Raw genomic sequence first — 17,672 nt, forward strand, 5'->3', positions numbered from 1 at the left:
TATTTTCACAGCGAGGCCATAGGAGTCAGCGGGGCCGGGGGATGCTCCGTGCTGGAGCGGGCAGCGCCTGGTCCCTGTACACTGCACCGCATGCAAGGACACACACCTATTTACGCACCGACACCCCTGCTCCTTGAGTTTTACACCTAGCAGGCCCTGCTCACCCAGGCATTGCTCTTATCCCCCTCTCAGATCTGCCCGAGCCACATGGCACACACTTGGACGTGCTTTGCACCGTCCCTGAGGCACACGCGTGTGCCCGCACACCCGTCCGCTCCCTCTTGCGCCATCCCTGCCATTGCTCACGCACCCGTATGCAGCTGTGGTTCACAGACACGTTTCTGCCGCCTGCGACAGCGCTTTCCCCTTCCGTCTGTCAACACCGAAACCTTTCTGCTCCTTGCACTCATCCGTCTGATCTCCCTTTCTGCGCACACATCACCGGTGGGCAGACGCGCACACGAGCAAAGCCCAGATGCTCCCCAGCATCTCTCTCCCCACTCCTTGCATCCAGCAGGACGGCTTACGCAGCAGCCGCGGAAAACAGGGATGCTGGCAGTGGCGGGCAGGTGTGGAGATGGAGAGGAAGGATGGGAAAATATGTGATTTTTGAAGCAAAGTTTAGCTGCAGGGTTAACAGGATGATGAATGACGGCAGGTGCATCCTCAACCACATCCCGCTAGCAGAGCCCTCGTCTCTCTGCCCGCTGCAGTGCCAGCGTGGCAGCTCCATCGCGGTGAATGCTGTTTCAAGGTTACTTAAGCGATAAATTATGTTACATGCTTAACATCCCCAGCAATAACACCCACCCATGACTTGCTCATTCCCCCCATTTATTTTGCCTTTGCAGATGCATGGCTGGAAAACTGCTCCAGCTTTCACCTCATTATGGGGAGGGACGGGCCATTTCCATTCAACAAGCTGCAGGAACAGCTACAGTTTAATAAGAAAAATAATAGGGGCAAGATCCTCCACCAGCACAACTTCCTTGTGCTTCGACAAAATTTTGGGAGCTGTGCTGATATACACCAGCCATGGATCTACTTTCTGCAGCATATGCAAACGATCATGAAAAAAAATCTGCAGGGGGCTCAGGCACGAGGTAAATCACACAAAGGACAGTGGCATAGCTGCTAAAGGGGAATCTTTGCAGGGTAATGCCCCCATGTCCACCGCAAACTGCAGATGAAAAGGCAAAGAAATGCAGAGAGACTGATTCTCTCTCCAGTTTTAACTGTACATCAAGAGGGCTGATCCCAGAGGACTCAACCACCCCTTTTCCCCAGTGATTCCAGGTATAAGCAGCAAGTTCCAGTCCTGTAAAACTCCTTTTATGCCCAGAGATGGACATTTTCTACCACTGAGACGGGACTTGAGCCAGTCTCACAGCTCACATCAGCCTCCACCCAGCTGTACCTTGGTTAGAGGCATCTAAAAGGGCAACACAGCTGCTCCTGCATCCCAGCCGGCACCGAGCATCCCTGTGGAGAGCAGCACGGAGGGCTGGTCCGTCTGTCCTTCCTCACGATGCTGTCTGGCTCCGGCAGTGTCTGACATACTCTGCCGTCAGACCTTCGCACGCCAGACGCCCTTGCCCTTGCAGGCAGCTGCACGCAGGATTAAGAGCAGCATGTTCAAACCATGTACAATTATGTGCCACTGGCTCTCCACTGCAAATAGATGGAGCAGCAATGGAGCAGCAGTTACGGTCTCGCATTAGTAACTTCGAAAGGACAGTTGTGTGGCCGCTGTCCATTAGAGCCGGGGCAAATGAAGATGAATGAAAGCGAGTTTGGATGCTCCTTATGCCTCTGATCATTTATTGGATTATGGGAAACATCACAAGGGAAAATTTGCAAGGGGCAAACAGTTACAATTTCTACCTGAATCTCAGAAAATAATGTGTTTACCTGCAAAAATCAAGTCACCCGAGATTTGAGTTTTACCTGGTTCTGCCTCTCCATCGCTTTGCTGCAGTGGCTCTCAGAGCTATCAGCTACAATCTCTCAGCATGGGAGATGAACAGTGGCATCCCCAGACTGCAGAGAAACCACCAAGAAATAAAGTCATGATGAAAAAACAAGCCTGGGAAGACCATTAGGAGGTGTCTCGAAGGAACGGAGTGCCACCGGGTCCCAGTAACTTCACCTCTTACGGAGGGAGGAGGGCAGAACACAGAGCTTCAAGGGAATAAACCCTCAGCATCTCAAACAAAACTCCAGGAGCCAGGAGGCAAAACAAACTCCATGGACATACCCGAACATTTGGCCTGAATTTCAAGGTCATGTAGTAAATTAGCAAGAACAGGACCCAGGTGTCCTGAGCATGATCCCTTTTTACCCTAATCAGCATGGCCTCACATAACCATTTGTGCAATTGGCTTATTTCACAGAGTGACTTATAGATGCTATTGTAAGCAGAACCAGTCAATATATTTATTTTCCTTTTGATATACAGCTACAATATGAAGCCATGCATGAAGTTTATTAAACCTGCCTAATTTTCTATCAGTTCTGCAAAATATCGATTCTATGCATTCGGTTATCTGGCTCAGCCTCAACCTCAAAAAAGAATCATTTAAAAACAACAAAAGCAGCATCCAGTTCCTCTGAAACAAAGCTAATCTGAGCCTGCAAAGTGTCACCATTCTCATGGGCAGAGTCCTGTGATCAATTGAGCCAACGACAACTGTGTTATTTAGGAACCATTTGCAAGCTGGCAAATTAAACGAGGCACTTTTTTTTTTTCCTAAAGGGCAGGTGGGGAGAGGAAGTAGCAATTTTACAGTAGTAGTAAAATACCTTTTTTTTTTTTTTCCCCCTTTTAACAGAGCCATATTCTGCAGGTTAGAGGGGCAGGAAAGCAGCACAGAAGGATCTTCCATTCTGCATCTCCCCAGGCCCAATGCAGAGGCTGAATCCCTTTGTTGTACCAATACTCTGCTGTCTCCCTGGTGAGTCGAGAGCACAGCTGGGCTCTGTGGGGTACGGATCCTGACACCCAGAGCAAGCAGGGACGAGATGTCCCAGTAATGATTTAGTGGGTTCCCACCCTCATGGGAGGGTGAACATCTCGGTAGGACAGTAGCTTGTGCTGCTCCTGAGCAAAAACCCTGGGCAGACAACACTTGAGTTGCTGCAGGTCTCTGGTTCTTGAGAGTGCAACTCGAAGTTCTATCCAGCAGGAAAGTCTCAAGCTTAACCCTGACTCTGTCTTTCTCAGAGCGTTTGCATAGTAAAACCAGAGGCAGGGAATTTTCTATCTTTAAATCTTCAAGCTTAACTGATATTCTGCACAAGCAAACCATTATTGTGCCCGTATTGTGATGGAAACCAGCAATAAATGTAAAGATGCTATCTAAAACAATCTAGCAATGTGTTTTACCACATCAATCTCAGGGTGCCTACACTTGGATTAGCATGTCAGGCCAGCTTTCAGTGACTTCCTTTGGTGTAAACTTAACCTGCTGCTTCTCCTGTGCCGTAGGCTGCTCGAGACCAGCTGCGAAGCGTCATTGTACAAGACAGAACATATGCACAAGTAAACAAATTAAGGCTATCTCCAAAACAACAGGCCCCTGGCTTCCTGGAAGAGCTGCAAAGAGAAACTTAATCAACAGCAGCGGGTGAAACGGTAAAGGGGAGGAGATGGACCTCTGCTAATGAAGGCGATGCTTTCAGATTGCAAATGCTCGCAGCACGCGAGGAGGGAACGGGCAGGGTCAGCGCCAGCGACACGAGAAGCGCACGGAGCCAGCAATCACGCTGGCTCCAAGGAAACTCTGGTTTGCACAGCACAGAACAGCCAGTTTAGGCACAGGTGGGAAGGAAAACAGGAAGCTGAGCAAGGCCCAGGCCCAGCCTTGCCCCTGCATGTTAGGACCGGTGAGAGCTCAGCTGTTGAGCCCGGATTAGGGCCGGTATCACGGCTTCTCCGAGCCTCCCTGGCTCCCTCCCCAGGGGCTCATTAACAAACCGAATTTGCAGCGGTTAAATCAGCTGAATACCAAGACAGTTAAATCTCTGCACACCTCCGTGCAGATGCTCTGGTGTCACTTTAAGCCTGCCTGCCACTTCACCTGGTGTCTTTAAATAAGGGAGTGCTGACATGGGAAAAGAAAATAGCAGGAGCCTTGCCGTTCACTTCTCAACTGCAGGCAGGTCCCTCTCCAGTTTCACTCTGAAGCTGAGTATCCTTCTCCGCTAAAAATCTCTGCCTTGACCCTACGTGCCCAACCAGAGAGCAATCGCTTACAGTGTATGCTCTTTGGAGCTCACGGCCAGCAAAATTAAACTGTGACAAATTTTATTGCAAAATGTGATAATTTAGCATTGAAGAAAAAAAACCCACATGCATGCACCGGGCTGTGTGCTCCTCTCCAACCTTAGATTTTTATGACCAGCTGAATTTCCCTGGTTTTTCCTTTTACCCTGAAAGAGCAAGAGAGTCAGCATATGTTCTCGTAGCCAACCGGGAGACCCTCTGAAATATCCCAGGGTCTCAGGCCAGCTCTTGCAGCCTGCCTCGCCGCTCTGCACGCCACACCTCCCTTTGCCAAAGCAAGCTACTGGAGAGACAACTGGGAGCCCCAGCTCCTTCTTACGTCCAGTCCCAGTCTCAGAGCAGAGGCTGGCGGTCAAGTCTAACGCAAATCCCCTGGTGTGATAACAAGCAGTCAGGGCATCTGAAAGCATGAGCAAAATGTCCACGATTTATTTGGGGTTACATATGCCTTCACTGGGTCAGAGCCACTTTGCCTCAAGAGGGTACGACATCTGCTCACAGCTATAAAACCAAAATTAGGACAGTCTGACTTGCAATGGGTCAGCGTATTCACGTGCTCAGAGCCTGGTGACACAAAGATCCTACAAGCAACCCAGCTAGGGGAGGGTGCTCTCACCCGTCATGCACACATTAGACCTGGGAAAGCCTGAATGTGAAGAAGGAGCTGTTCAAATTTAAATAAGGTAAAATACAACCCACACCTAGTCAGGACTGAAAGGTATAAGCTGCTTCATTATGGTGTGTAGCCTTACTCAAGAACACGGGCTAAATGGGAAAAGGAGAAGTTTTCTTTGACAGATGGATGCCCACAGACCGAGCTACCACCGCTTATCATCACATCTCCGGGTCAAACAGATGTTTCCTTCCAGGTACAGATGTGCCAATGGAAGAGATCGCTGCCCCAAGATCTCTTTGCTCCCTCCCTGCCAGATGTTCCTAGGCCTACAGTCCTGACAGCTAACAGAAAAGTAGTCAAAATAACTAGCTGATTTAAGACAAGTGTCTCCACAATCCTAAGCATTTAGAGGTTGTTCTATGCCCTAGAATACAAAGGTTTGTATAGCTAGTTTACTATATTTTTAAAGCTGCTTTAATGTAACAGTAAAGGATCAGCTTTTCATCTTAGGCAAGGCAGGAGGAAAGCTAGAGTCACATTGCAGCTGGAAGAAATAAGAAACGTAACAAGCTAGATCTTATTGCACAACCTAAAATCCTCTTGAAGCACATGAGCAGAAATCAGTGTCTTCACTACTGTAAAACTGGTGCAATTTTGTTGCTTTTTTCTCTTTGCAATTTCACTCTCTAGCTGGAAGGGCTGTGCAGGCACTAACCACACCTGAGTAGTGTCAGACGGCAGGATCCCTTCCACGGCTATGAGAAAAGAGCTGCACATGCAGAGAGTTGCCTTCACAAGCCAAACCTGGCATGTCACTACGCCAAGCTGAGATTCCGGTCTCATTTTGGCTCCTGCTGCACAGCCCCATCTTGCTCCCCAAATCCTGTAATTTTCAAACCTGGGCTTTTGCTCAGGTCTCATCACTCATCAGTGGTGGATTGCGGGAGCTAAACTCCTTGTTGTAAAGCAGCGATTCCATTTTCCCCTGGTCTTAAGCAGCTTCAATCCATCTTACTGCATTACAGAGCCCGCACTGATTGTTCTGCTGTAGTGAGTAATAACAACTTGTACTTTGCAGATTACCCCAGGGAACCGTGCTCCTGGCTCCGCCATACCGCTGGCTCTGCAGGGCAGGCACACATCTGCCTTTGGCGTCCCCAGAGAGAGGGACGAGGCCACAGGAACGAACACAGAGAGAAATTTGTGTGGGAAGACATGCAAGAGCGAAGGGAGCTGGCATGTGGCTGGCAGCCATGGGGAAATCGGGGTGCCCAGTCCTGCAAGGGGTGAACATCCCGAGTGAACGTCACGGGATGGGGGACAGGGAGAAGGTGTTGGGGAGGGAAAGTGATGAAAAAGTGGGACCAAAGAGAAACGGACGATCAGAAACAGCTGGAAGAGCATGTACCTGTGCCATCATGGCGTAACCTCACGTGGAGAGCAGGATGGAAAGGGATGGAAATCTGCTGTGACTGGGCTTCACCAGCATGACACGGAGTAAAGGCAAAATGTGTTTTCAGCCATCAGATGGGGGCAGCAGCAGTTTTTGCCCAAAATCTCCTCCTTTTTTGCACTCTCAAATTCCCTGGGGCAATCCAAGGGGAGGAAAACATGGCTTGCTGTGAAACAGCCCTCTCAGAGCTGCGGTTGCTTTGCTGCAAGGCCCTGCCAGGGCTGCCACTGTGCAGGAAAAAAAGAAATAAAGATGGGAGAGAAATAAATGGGAGGAGGAGAAGGTAGGGAGCTGTGGAAGAGATGTGAGGGGAAGGCAGAGCTGCCTGGTGAGGCAATAGCCCTTGAGGAAGAATAGAGAAGATTCTAGAAGGAGGCGGCCGGCCTGGGCTGCCTCAGGAGCCGCCAAGAGCCTCCCCTCAGGGCTGGGGCACCCGGCCCCTTGTCCTCGCCGCCAGCGGGATGTGGCACCCGCTCCCGTCGCCTGTCTGCACAGCCACCGTGTTCCTGTGCCTCCAGTGGGCTGCCAGCAGCCTTGCCAACGGCACTGGGCTGGGCGGCCAAGCTTTTGCTGCGTGCCCAGGGCCGCCCCTCACCGAGGGCAAGATGGCGGGCGGCGCCGCTCTCGGCCATGTCCACACGGCTTCCATGGCCCTCAGCCCCCCGCGCGGCACGGCCGAGGCCGCTCCTGCTCAGCAAGGTGGACACGAGGTCGCCACCAACTCGCCAGGCTTTGGGGACACGGCACCAGGTGATGGGGAGATCACGGGAGGGTCCACAGTGACCGTCGTGGATGTGAACATGAAGCTTCGGAGGCAGACTTACTGGGCTGAGCGAGGGACTGTCGTCCTCCTGGATGAGTGCTGCTTCTGGAGTGACATCGTGTGGAGCTTCAGCCACCCCGCCCGCAGGTGCCTCACCCATGATCTAGACCTCCTCTACCACGGTCTGATTCTGCCAGTCTGCACGGTCACCGGCATCCTGCTCACCGTGATAACAGGTGTCCAGCTGCTCGCAAGATGCGCGAAGAGTTACCAAAGCCGGAGCAAGGCGCGGTGGCCGGAGCATCCCCCCAGCATGGTGTGGGTGGCTGCCAACTACCCCGAGTGTGTCATCTGCCTGCAAGCGTACAAGCCGGGCGAGGGGCTGAAGTTGCTGTCCTGCTCCCACGCCTACCACGGCAAGTGCATCGACCTGTGGCACTGCGCTCAGCCCGGGAGCAAGACCTGCCCGCTCTGCCTGCGCAGCGTGACCGCCGTGGTGCTGATCCCCCTCGCCGCACGCAACAGCAAGAAAGACTAACCCCAAAGTCCCTCCTGGAAAGTCCAGACCCACCCCTCCTCCATGTGCACTCCCAGCAGCTCTGTCTTCCACCCCCCCACACATTTCAAGCTCCAGCCGATGCCTCTCAGGAAGCGTGAGCGCAGCGTTAAAAAAAAAAAAAAAAAAAAAAATGGAAATGTAGGAGTAGGGAATACAGACTGGAAGGACAAATGGAATACTGAAGACATATCCTTGGCTCTGCCCAGTTTGGGCAGCTGATCAAATAGAGTTCGGCTTCATGCGAGAAGATTTGTGAAGGCCACAACCACAGAACAGAAGCTGCAGCGAGCTCTTGCCAAGCCCCTGGATGTCTCATCCTGATGTTCCTCCTCTTACTTTGCTTCTTAAGTTCTCCCGTCCAAAAGCCTGCACAGACAGGTTTATTACAACAGGGCTAGTTACCACAGTTACCAGCTAACTTTTACCACAAAACCTGGGTTGATGAAACAAGCACTGCTCTCTACATTCTTTTTTTTGCATCAGATAGTTAAAAAGAATAAAAAACTGCTAAAAGGAGAGGATCTTGCTGCTTTATGTCCAAGGTTCGTAGGGCATTTTGCCCAAACTAGAAAAGGCACAATATTATTTCCAGCACCAATATCTAATAAAGACGTCTCCTTCCATTACAAGGCAAACAGCTGGAACTGGAATCCATTTCCAGACAAAGGTACTAAGCTGCAATGGCCCAAATTTGCTCAACTGCCTTTTTTAATTGTGGGCATTAGCAGATTATGGGTACTTTTGTAGCAGTTCCATAAATCACTGCTTTATAATCTTCTGTATGCATTAGGGCCCAGATTATCATACTTGTACTTGGTAATAACAGAGAAGAGATTGCCTGGGACCCCTGGGAAATCCAGCAGAGGCACCTGGCAGAGCACAGGAGCACACTGTGCTGAGCCACGTGCAGCGGGGCTTGCAGAGCTCCTGCTCTCCATCCCTCTCCCACCCTGGCACAAAAACCTCTCCGCACACGCGACTCCATTTCTCATCTACCCAGCTCGCGTTTTGGGTGGTGACTCTGCCCGCTTCAGCTACCTATTCTGTAAAGACATGGGTCGTCCTTTCCTTTCATCCTAGATGAAAGGAGGTGGTTACATGCACCAGTTTCTGAATCAGCTTCTAGCAAAAAAAAAAAAAAAAAAAATCAAATCGTTAAGAACAGGGTACAGGGCTGCCTTCCAGCCAGCTCGCTGCAGAGCCGGGGACTCGCTCAGTCAGCAGGAGGAAGGAAGCGTGTCCCACATATCTCTCTTTTAAGAGCAACTGGGAGCACTGGAAGCACAAAGGTTTGCACTGGAAGAGCACTAGATGGCCCTAGATCTTCCTTCACAGCAAATCACTGGTATTTCAGCTCTGGGAGCCTGGTCCTCAACAATCCTTTAGCATGACCCCAAAGGAGCAGCATGCTCAAGGAGAACACCCAGCTAGAACCAGGTGTACCTGTCGAGACGCCTTGAGCAAAACATTTAACCCCCCGATGGCTTTTTCTGCTCCCGGCCTTTGGCTGTTGAGAGCCTGTTGTGCGTCTGTGCGATGCCACTGCCGCTGGATCTGAGACGCTGACCTAATACAGATAAAGGACAAGGAGTCTGGTTATGTACAAACTCACATCATCCCACTGCCAGGCTGCTCTTTTCATGCTGCAAAAAACGCAGAGGGGAAAGAGCCATCTGAGACTTATTTCCCAAGTTAAATCACTGCTGGATCTGGAGCCTGTAATGCATGTTTTGTTGGAGCTGTAATGATGTCCGCATAGGTCAGTCTCCTCTGCATCTCTGTTACAGTTTAAGCAGTTTGGGCAGGCACAGGGTTAGATTTTGCTAGCAGTTATGTGGGTCTAAATCAGCACCAAATTCTTCTGGATTGAGCAGACGCTTCTGTGGAGTAACAGCAAAAGCAGGAGGGAGTTCTACATCCCAGCTCCTGCACTAAGTGATAGCCCCAAAAAAGAAGTATAAAGGAATACAGGGACTTCGGGAATGGTGGGGTAAGTGATCGGTTAATAGAGGTAAATGGTCTTTTCCTTTCTTCTAGCTTGGATCTTTGTTCAAGTGGTAAAATGGGACCTGTTCCCTGTAATTGCTCTGCTCTTGCACACAACCGCTGTCTCCCATGTGTGGCTTGTTGACATTTAAATATATTGCAATTATTCCGACAAAGTAGATTGCAGGGACTCCAGAGAAAATAGGTCAAGAATGCATCCAGGAGCATCTGCAATGTATTTAACACATGAATATAACAGAGGTAGGGCAGGATGAGATGGAGAGTACGGTGCTGGCTGTGATTAATGCAGCGTGGGGCTGAGACAGCCTGGCACAGCCCACACCAGAGCAGGGTTCTTGACTCAACCTTGGCCGGTGGGAGCCAAAGCCTCCAAAGGCACTGGTGATGGAGAAGAGAAGGCAGACAGCGGGGACGCAAAGGGACGGCACAGAGGGAACCAGAGCCAACAGGGCAGCGCTTCGGCTCTTTGAGTGAAGATCAGCTTGGCCAAAGTCCTCCTTCAGCCCCCTTCTCCTTCCTTCTGCAAAAGCATTCAGAGATTTGGAAGGAGACAAAGGGACAGGGTTTCCTATCTCACATTGTCTGTGGGTGGGATGTGACTATCCTGCTCCCCATCCAGATTTCAGCTCCTCCTCTTTGCTCACTCCTCAGAACCTCCTCTGTACCCCATTCCCTTCTTCCTTTCCCTCCAACCTCTTCTCTTGAAGAGGATCTGTCCTTTTACCCACATCTCTTTGGGTTACTGTGATCCAGGTTGGAGAAAGAACACCCAATTTCTTCAATCTGGAAGCAGAAATGGAGCGCTGAGTGCAAGTAAAGAGGCAAGGATTTTAAAGAACACTAGGATGATGGATGCCGTTACAAGAAGCACAAGACCAAACCAAAAGTACACCTTCAAAAAGGTCTTCCAATGTACCTTTATTTTCTTCTTCATCCCTCATTCTACTAGAAAGCATTTGGCTGCTTCTCCCACCTCCCCAAAGCTTTTTCCTTGTTTTGTTTTTAAATGCATCAAAATGTCTCCCTGCAAGTGGAAAACTCTTTAGATGAGGGGAAAATAAAATCAATTTGAAATCGCAGCTGCTGGGAGTCTCTGGCACACACACACACTGTCTGCTGACATTTTCTGTAGCTCTTTTCCCAGTGAAATCTGTCTCAAGCAGAGCCCAAGGGGGCTGGTAACAAATCAGTTGCCTAGTACATGAGTGATTTTTTTTTTTAACTACAGGTCCAACACAACTGCACTGGAAACCATGGGGCTGCTCTCAAGTGGATCATTAAACAAAAAGGGCTGTTTGTTAAAAGGTACAGGTTTTTAGGGATTTGTGGTTCCAAACTGACCTGGGTTCATTGAATATTCAGACCTAGTTTGTTCCAACAGCCAGGAGAGCTGTTGCCTCCTCATCCGGCTGGCATTCCTCTGGGCACTGAGCCGTCACCATGTGAGTTGGGAATTGCCTGAAAGATGGGAGTTTCTGCTATCGAACACTCTGGGAGGGAAGGACAGCACTTGTGCCTTATGCTTTCCACTCCTTTTTCAGCTTTTTCAACATAACCAGAATTTTAAAATCGTTTTTTATAGCTAGAAGCTAAAGACTTTATTTTTTTCTCTCTCCAGTCTTCTGATTCCAGTAGCTGGGGTTCTAAATAAGGTGAAAAGCCCCAATACAAGAGTTAATAGTAGCCCTCCCAAGCTCATCCGCCACTGTCTCTGTGGTAGGACAGGAACCCAACAAACTCAGCCCAGCAAAAGCCCAAGTGAATCAGCCCCTGCAACAGATCTAGATGCTCCACTTGGGGCCATGAAGGTGGAGCTGCCCTCTCTGAATTTTTGGTGACAGCAGGCTGAGCCCACACAGGCAAGCAGAGACTTTCAACTCCTGCTAGTTGCCATTCTGCCTGACAGCTACTGATCGACTTATTCCCAATAACAGAAACCCCTTCTACCCTAAGCAATTTGGCTTGGTATCAGTTCAAAGATCACGGTTTTAAGGAAAAATGGCCACACGTGTGCCCAAGCAGTAGACAGAGGCTAATAGGTTGTTCCAACTCTGCCACATTTTCCAGGAATTGCTTTCACCCCAGCATGAAGCATTCCAGTCTGCAGTGGGCACGTAGCTGATGGGGAGGCTCATTTATCCTGCCTGCACATCATCAGCAAAGTGAAACTGGCATCCTATCGGTACCCAGAGGGAGATGAAACTAGGAGCTGTGTGCATGGAGCAGACCAGAAAGGAAGGGGAATAGAGGTTTAGGCATGTTGGCAGTAATGTTACATGACCCAGCCTTGGTAAACTCTCACTGGGTGATGTCACAGGTCTGCAGAGGTGATGTCAGGGTGTTGCTTAGCAGCTGGAGACAACAAAAGAGAGACGAGTTCTATCCTGGGAACCTCCGAGCCTGCAGCAACCTCTAGGGCAGAGGCAGGTTCTGACACCAACCGTGCTGTGGCTCCAAGTGGTTGCTTGGTGATAAAAACCCAGGTGGAGTAATGCCTCTGTGACCGTCTCTTACACTTTGCCTTTGGGACCAGCCTGGAAATTTGTATTCAGAGCTACCCAAACCACACTCAGCATGAACCTCCAGCTCCTACTTCTTGTTGTGGTTGCCGCTGCCCTCTACAATGTTGCTCTTGCAGAAGCCTTTGCTTACGTGGCTTACAACAACAGCTACAACTGCCTTGCTTATAAAGCCTTGCTTGCATATTTTGGGCCACAACTCCCAGCAGAAGGGATGACAGGGAATTTAACGAGGGTGATACCACCAAATGCTTGCCATGCAATAGAGAATCCTCCAAAACCAAGGCAGGCCTCAGAGATGTATATTGCCCTCATAGAGGGGTACGGCTGCTCTCTTGTTGAGAAGGTCCTTCAGGCCCAGCAGGCTGGATACCAAAGCGCTATTGTGTACCACGTGAATTCAGATCAACCAATTACCGTCATGGCTGATGACAAAGAAATCCAGCAGCTGATTAAGATACCATCACTCTTTATTGGACAGTCAGTCTTCCTCTGCTTGGAGAGGGCTTTACAAGGCGAGGAAGGGGCATACATCAGACTTCTGCCATCCAAACATGATTTGGGTGCCTGTCAAGACATCACTAAAATGCTGCCAGCAAGATGCATCGTGCAAGATTTCAAAGCCACGTTTGTCATTATTACCACTATCTCAATTATGCTTGGCTTAAGATGGCGCAAGAGGCCTTACAAGATAAAGCTGCACAAGTACAAGCAGGGAGACAAATACGAGACCTGCGCGATCTGCATGGCAGAGTACAAGGCAGGGGAGTGCCTGAAGGTCCTGTCCTGCTCCCACGCTTACCACGGGAGCTGCATCGACACCTGGTTCCACACCCAACCCACGTGTCCCATCTGCAAGCAGGTGGTGAACACCTACGTGCGAGGCGACCTCCTGCCAGAGCAGGCTGGTGAAGATGCGAATGAGGAGGAACAGGACCCCGAAGACATTGCATTCAGAGAAGAGTATGAAGATGGATATGTTGAAGAGGAGAAAGATGATGCAAGCGCAGCGGAAGGAGAATGGTCTGATGCACCAGAGAAAGCCACCATTTGAGCTGTGACAGGGATAAGTTATCATTAAACCGCGGGAAATCTCCCTAGTGCTTTCCTTCAGCTCTGGCTCCAGGCTAGCTTTTATTGGGAAGCAATCAACGCTGGCTCCCCTCCCCTGGTCCCCACAATGAAAGAAAAGCATGAAATCTCAGCTGGAAATATCAAAAACTCCTTGAGCCAGAGCAACAGGGGAGAAGCAAAAAGGAGGAGGGAAGCAGGGATTTAAGAACATTTGGTACGGGAGCTGGTTTACATCTGCTAGGATGCTTCCTCAATTCCCTCCCATGGATGCAGAGTCCCACACACATAGATGCACTGAATATTGCTTTTTAGTGTTACCTAAGGGGAGTGCTCAGAAATCCCAAGTGAGAACTGCCCCCTGTGTGTTGCAACCAGCAGGAACCATTTCCTAGCCTGACAGGTAGAGAGGGGGAAAAAATACGGGATATTAAACCAAACATCAAGCAGCTTCCCCTCTCATCGGCAGTAGAAACAGAGCCCACAAGCCCCCAGCGCCCCCTCGTCACCCAGAGCAGCGACACACACCGTCCCCACGCATTGGGTGGCTCAGTACAGTCCACTGCAGGGGACAGTGTGGCCTTTACACGGGCAGAAAACCCGCGCTGCAAATATTGAGGGCACTTCAAACACTATCTCCTCAGCCAGGAGGCGATGCCAGCGGGAGGTAGGGGTCTCTACAGCAGGATTCGCTTTGTGGAGCTGGGTAGATGGAAAAAAGAATGAAATGCTTTGGAATGTGGCATAATTGGCTGCTTTTGCCTGCTGGCTGGCAATCTCGCACGCTCACAGCGGCTGAAGTGACATGTACACGTAACCTCCTGCTCCCTGGGTTGTTCCAGGTCATCATCCAAATGTGCCTAAGCACCTTAAGGGCAGCTGGATTTATGTACTAACGTGATGCAAACAAATCTTCATCTCTCCTTTAGATACACCAGGTGTAGTCATGTTATTTGGGCAGCCTCTGGGGACATTTGCAATCCTGCTTAAAGCGAGAGCAGAAATGGGCAGTGGCTCCCGGGCTGGTGTGGGTGGCTCTGACACCCAGCGTGGATGGGGCAGCCAGCCAAGTCCCCAACTGGGTATGGGGATACTGAGCTGGAAAACTCACAAAACCACTATTAGCATTTAATCTCATGGAAAAGAAAGACGTAAGAGCTCTTTAGTAAATGCCAAAAATTAAGGAAATGAACAGCTCCGACACACTGTGACCAAGACATCAAACCTGCACAGCTGTACAAAGGCTAAACTCCTAAATCAAAGGCTCTCCTCTAAACATAAAACATCCTATTTCTTATGGGCGGTGTCCAAGAAGTGAGCTGCCATCAGATCACACTGTTAGGACCGTGTAACAAAGTGACACAAGTGGGGCCAGCAAATAAGACTAGTGCCTTGGAGTATTTTCCTTTTGAGGGGTTACTTTAAGACTCAAAAGTCCAGGAGTTTAGAAAACTCTTGTCTCAATACAACCCACTGCAGAACTCGGAAGCATGATCTCTGCAACCCCAAAATCTTCATGACTTTTGAAAACAATAGCAACTAGATTACTCAGGTATCTTTAGGATATACATATTGTATTTATCTGAGAAAGGGTTGGGAAAAATATACATGAATACACGTGATGGCCGATGACAAGGTAGATCTGAATCCATCGCTCCTGCCACAGGGGAACTCAGACAGCTTCAGGTGGGAAGGAGGAGAGGAAACTGCAGTTTCAGAATTTATTTCTTTGGCAATGGAGAAGTTTCAAACCGATTTCTGCTGGAATGAAACACGACAGCATTTCCAAGGACTTGACAGAAACAAGTCTTTCTGCAAGCCCTCAGACTGAGCTGTTTCATTTCATTTGTGGAACAAATGGGGAAAAATGATTTTTTTTAAAGTCAGTTCACAAGAAAATTGCCCTCCTCTGCAGGGTGTGCATCCTCCTGGGAGCCGTAAATCACTTCCCTTGCAGAACAAGGCCCCTCAGGGTGCCTGAGAAGGCAAAGGCAGTTGTCTCCATCTGAGGAAGGAGACGAGTACTTCGGATGGTGATTAGCAGCAGGAAGTTCATTTAGGTGCCTTTAATTGCCTTCTGGAGGGAACTCCCCTGTCAGCAACTTGAGAGGAGACGGGACTGGCTTAGCTAAGCTGCAGAAATGTCTCCTTCACCCAGTGCCGAGCACCTGGAGCTGACCTGAAAGCTCCCCGGGTCCATATCCCCCACTGTCATAGGCAACCCCAGCTCATCAAATGAAAGGAATAAAAAGAAAGATGCTGGCAGCACCCCGGCTCCTGTCTCAGCACACTCACTGCCCTCATCCTCCCTCAACCAAGGTCTGAAAAAGCGCAGATGCTGTGAACGCACGGGGAACAGGCTGGAAAGCTGGTATTTCCAGCATGCTGGTGGCACCACGGGCCAAACCAGGCTGTTGTCTCCCATGGCATCTCGTGTCCTATCGATGGAGAAATGATTGAACAAGGTCCCTGAGCCAGACCCCGAGATGGCTCTGGGTAATCACATAAAAATACACGGTGTCATCCAGCTGCAGAGTGCTGGGCACAAGAGGCTCTGGGCTCTATTATGCATGAGGCAAGATGAGCTGATCATAGTGCCCTTAATATCTATGAGTTTCTTTCCATCTTCGAAAGCAGCACATGCTCTAGATGGGCTGAATTTTTACTGAAATGGGTCAGTAGAAAAATAGATCCTTTTCACAACGCAACACTGCAATGCCTTAATTTAAAAGGGAGAGAAAAAAATAAGGATCTGGCTAAGAGAGAAGCTCTTCACTCTATTTTATGCTATCAAAGCCTATCACACTGAAAATGTGAAATGTGTGCCACAGCAAACGTGACCTCTGGCCCTCCAGCTGTCAGATCCACTGCCCTCCATCAGCATTAATGGCACTCCTAACCCAGCGAGGTTAGCTTATTGCCAGGGTGGGACATGCAGCCCTCGCAGCCTGAATGAGGATTATTAACTTCTCTGGAGGTAGCACTGTCCCAGGGTCTAAAATAAACTCTAACAGACAATACACCAGAGGGAAAAGAAGAGTGAGGAGTCTGGGTCTTGCTGGGGCAGAGCTGTTGGCTGTAGGGACAGTGATATATTAATATATCCTACAGCTGCTCAGGGACGTGGTTGTCCCTGTTTAGCAGTGCTGCCGTTTGCTTGTGAATCAGGAGAGAGAAGTGAAGGGAATTGATGGTAGATGAGGGCTGGAAAAGGCCGTGCTGGGAAGTGGTTTGGGCAAGCCTTACAGGAGGATTCATGCAGAGATGCTGTAATGGCAGTGATCGCCAAACCACACAGAGGAGGCAAGAAGTGAGAAGACACCAGGTACTGGGAAAGGACCCCCAATTTCTGTATGTCCCAGAGCTCAAGCAGGAGGGAAACTATCTGTAGACTTCCAAACTCATGCAAGAAAAAGGATAACTAGAAATATTTTAGACAAATGCTGTGCATAAAGAAGTTTAACTGGGGGTGAGGGGAATGCAGTCTCGTAGGTCCAGCCAGGAACAGCTTGGAGGAACAGCCAAAGCCCTAATGAACCCGTCGGAAGGGTTGAGCCAACATGGACATTTTTGATCAGAGCACCAGTGCTGGCTGGAAGCGCCAGCACAACCCACATGGGCCAAACCTCCACTGGGAAAACTCCGCCTTGGGGCAGCCCCCAAGCATTGTGCTCACAGGAGCTGCCAGGAGCCCTCCTGCTTTTAGCAGGTTCCTGCCCCATAAACCAAGCTCCACTGCACATACTCTATTAAGCAATAACCAGGTTCCAGCCCGGCCTCAATGAATGACTTACAAACCTCATTTATCGGGGGTCCTTTGCAGTTTCTTGCACATTTTATCGCAGGCTTTTTCTGCACAAACGTGGGTCAGTATATTGCTGGGAGAGTCACCAGACTGTGACCCAGAGGGAAGGAGCTGATGACCCAGCACTGGGTACTATTGACTTCACCACCAGCACGTCAATGCTATAGATCACCGGGAGCAATTAGGGTCGCTGATTACCCCATGTACAGCCGACGGGCAACCATCCAGTGGAGGCATTTTCCCCGTGCAGAGCGCCAGCACTAAGCCTTGACAACAACATTTACAGAACTACTTTGAGGGTTTAAATGAGATTTGAGTGATCTATAGATCCTGTGCAGGCCAAAGTTAGGAATTTTAACATTGAAGACTCAAATTTAATACCTAGTATAATTAAAAGGAGAGCCAACTTCCCTGCAGCACAACCCAACTGACATCAATAGTATTTCAGCAGCAGAGAGCCTTACTTTTGATCTGCAAAATCCATCTGGGATGGAAATGAAGGACAGAACGTGCCTGCTCACAGGGCCAGGAGTCCCTGCTACCCAAAGGCTGCAACATGCATGGAAACCTTCCTTCCTCGGGTCATACTGCCCA

At 49.6% G+C, this 17,672-nt stretch overlaps 1 protein-coding gene across 1 annotated transcript; it reads left to right on the plus strand.

Annotated features, from left to right (window-relative positions):
* The first annotated feature begins 12,257 nt into the window (after window positions 1-12,257).
* Window positions 12,258-13,256, plus strand: LOC135998916 (E3 ubiquitin-protein ligase RNF13-like). Its single transcript, XM_065652219.1, has one exon. It carries the CDS (start codon window positions 12,258-12,260, stop codon window positions 13,254-13,256), a length of 999 nt encoding a protein of 332 aa, XP_065508291.1.
* The last annotated feature ends 4,416 nt before the right edge of the window (window positions 13,257-17,672 follow it).

The sequence above is a fragment of the Caloenas nicobarica genome, chromosome 27 (genome assembly GCF_036013445.1).
Source record: "Caloenas nicobarica isolate bCalNic1 chromosome 27, bCalNic1.hap1, whole genome shotgun sequence".
In the NCBI taxonomy this organism is placed as follows: Eukaryota; Metazoa; Chordata; class Aves; order Columbiformes; family Columbidae; genus Caloenas; species Caloenas nicobarica.

Coding starts and splice junctions, on each gene's coding strand:
- LOC135998916 (XM_065652219.1), top strand. CDS start 12,258: ATGAACCTCCAGCTCCTACTTCTTGTTGTGGTTGCCGCTGCCCTCTAC.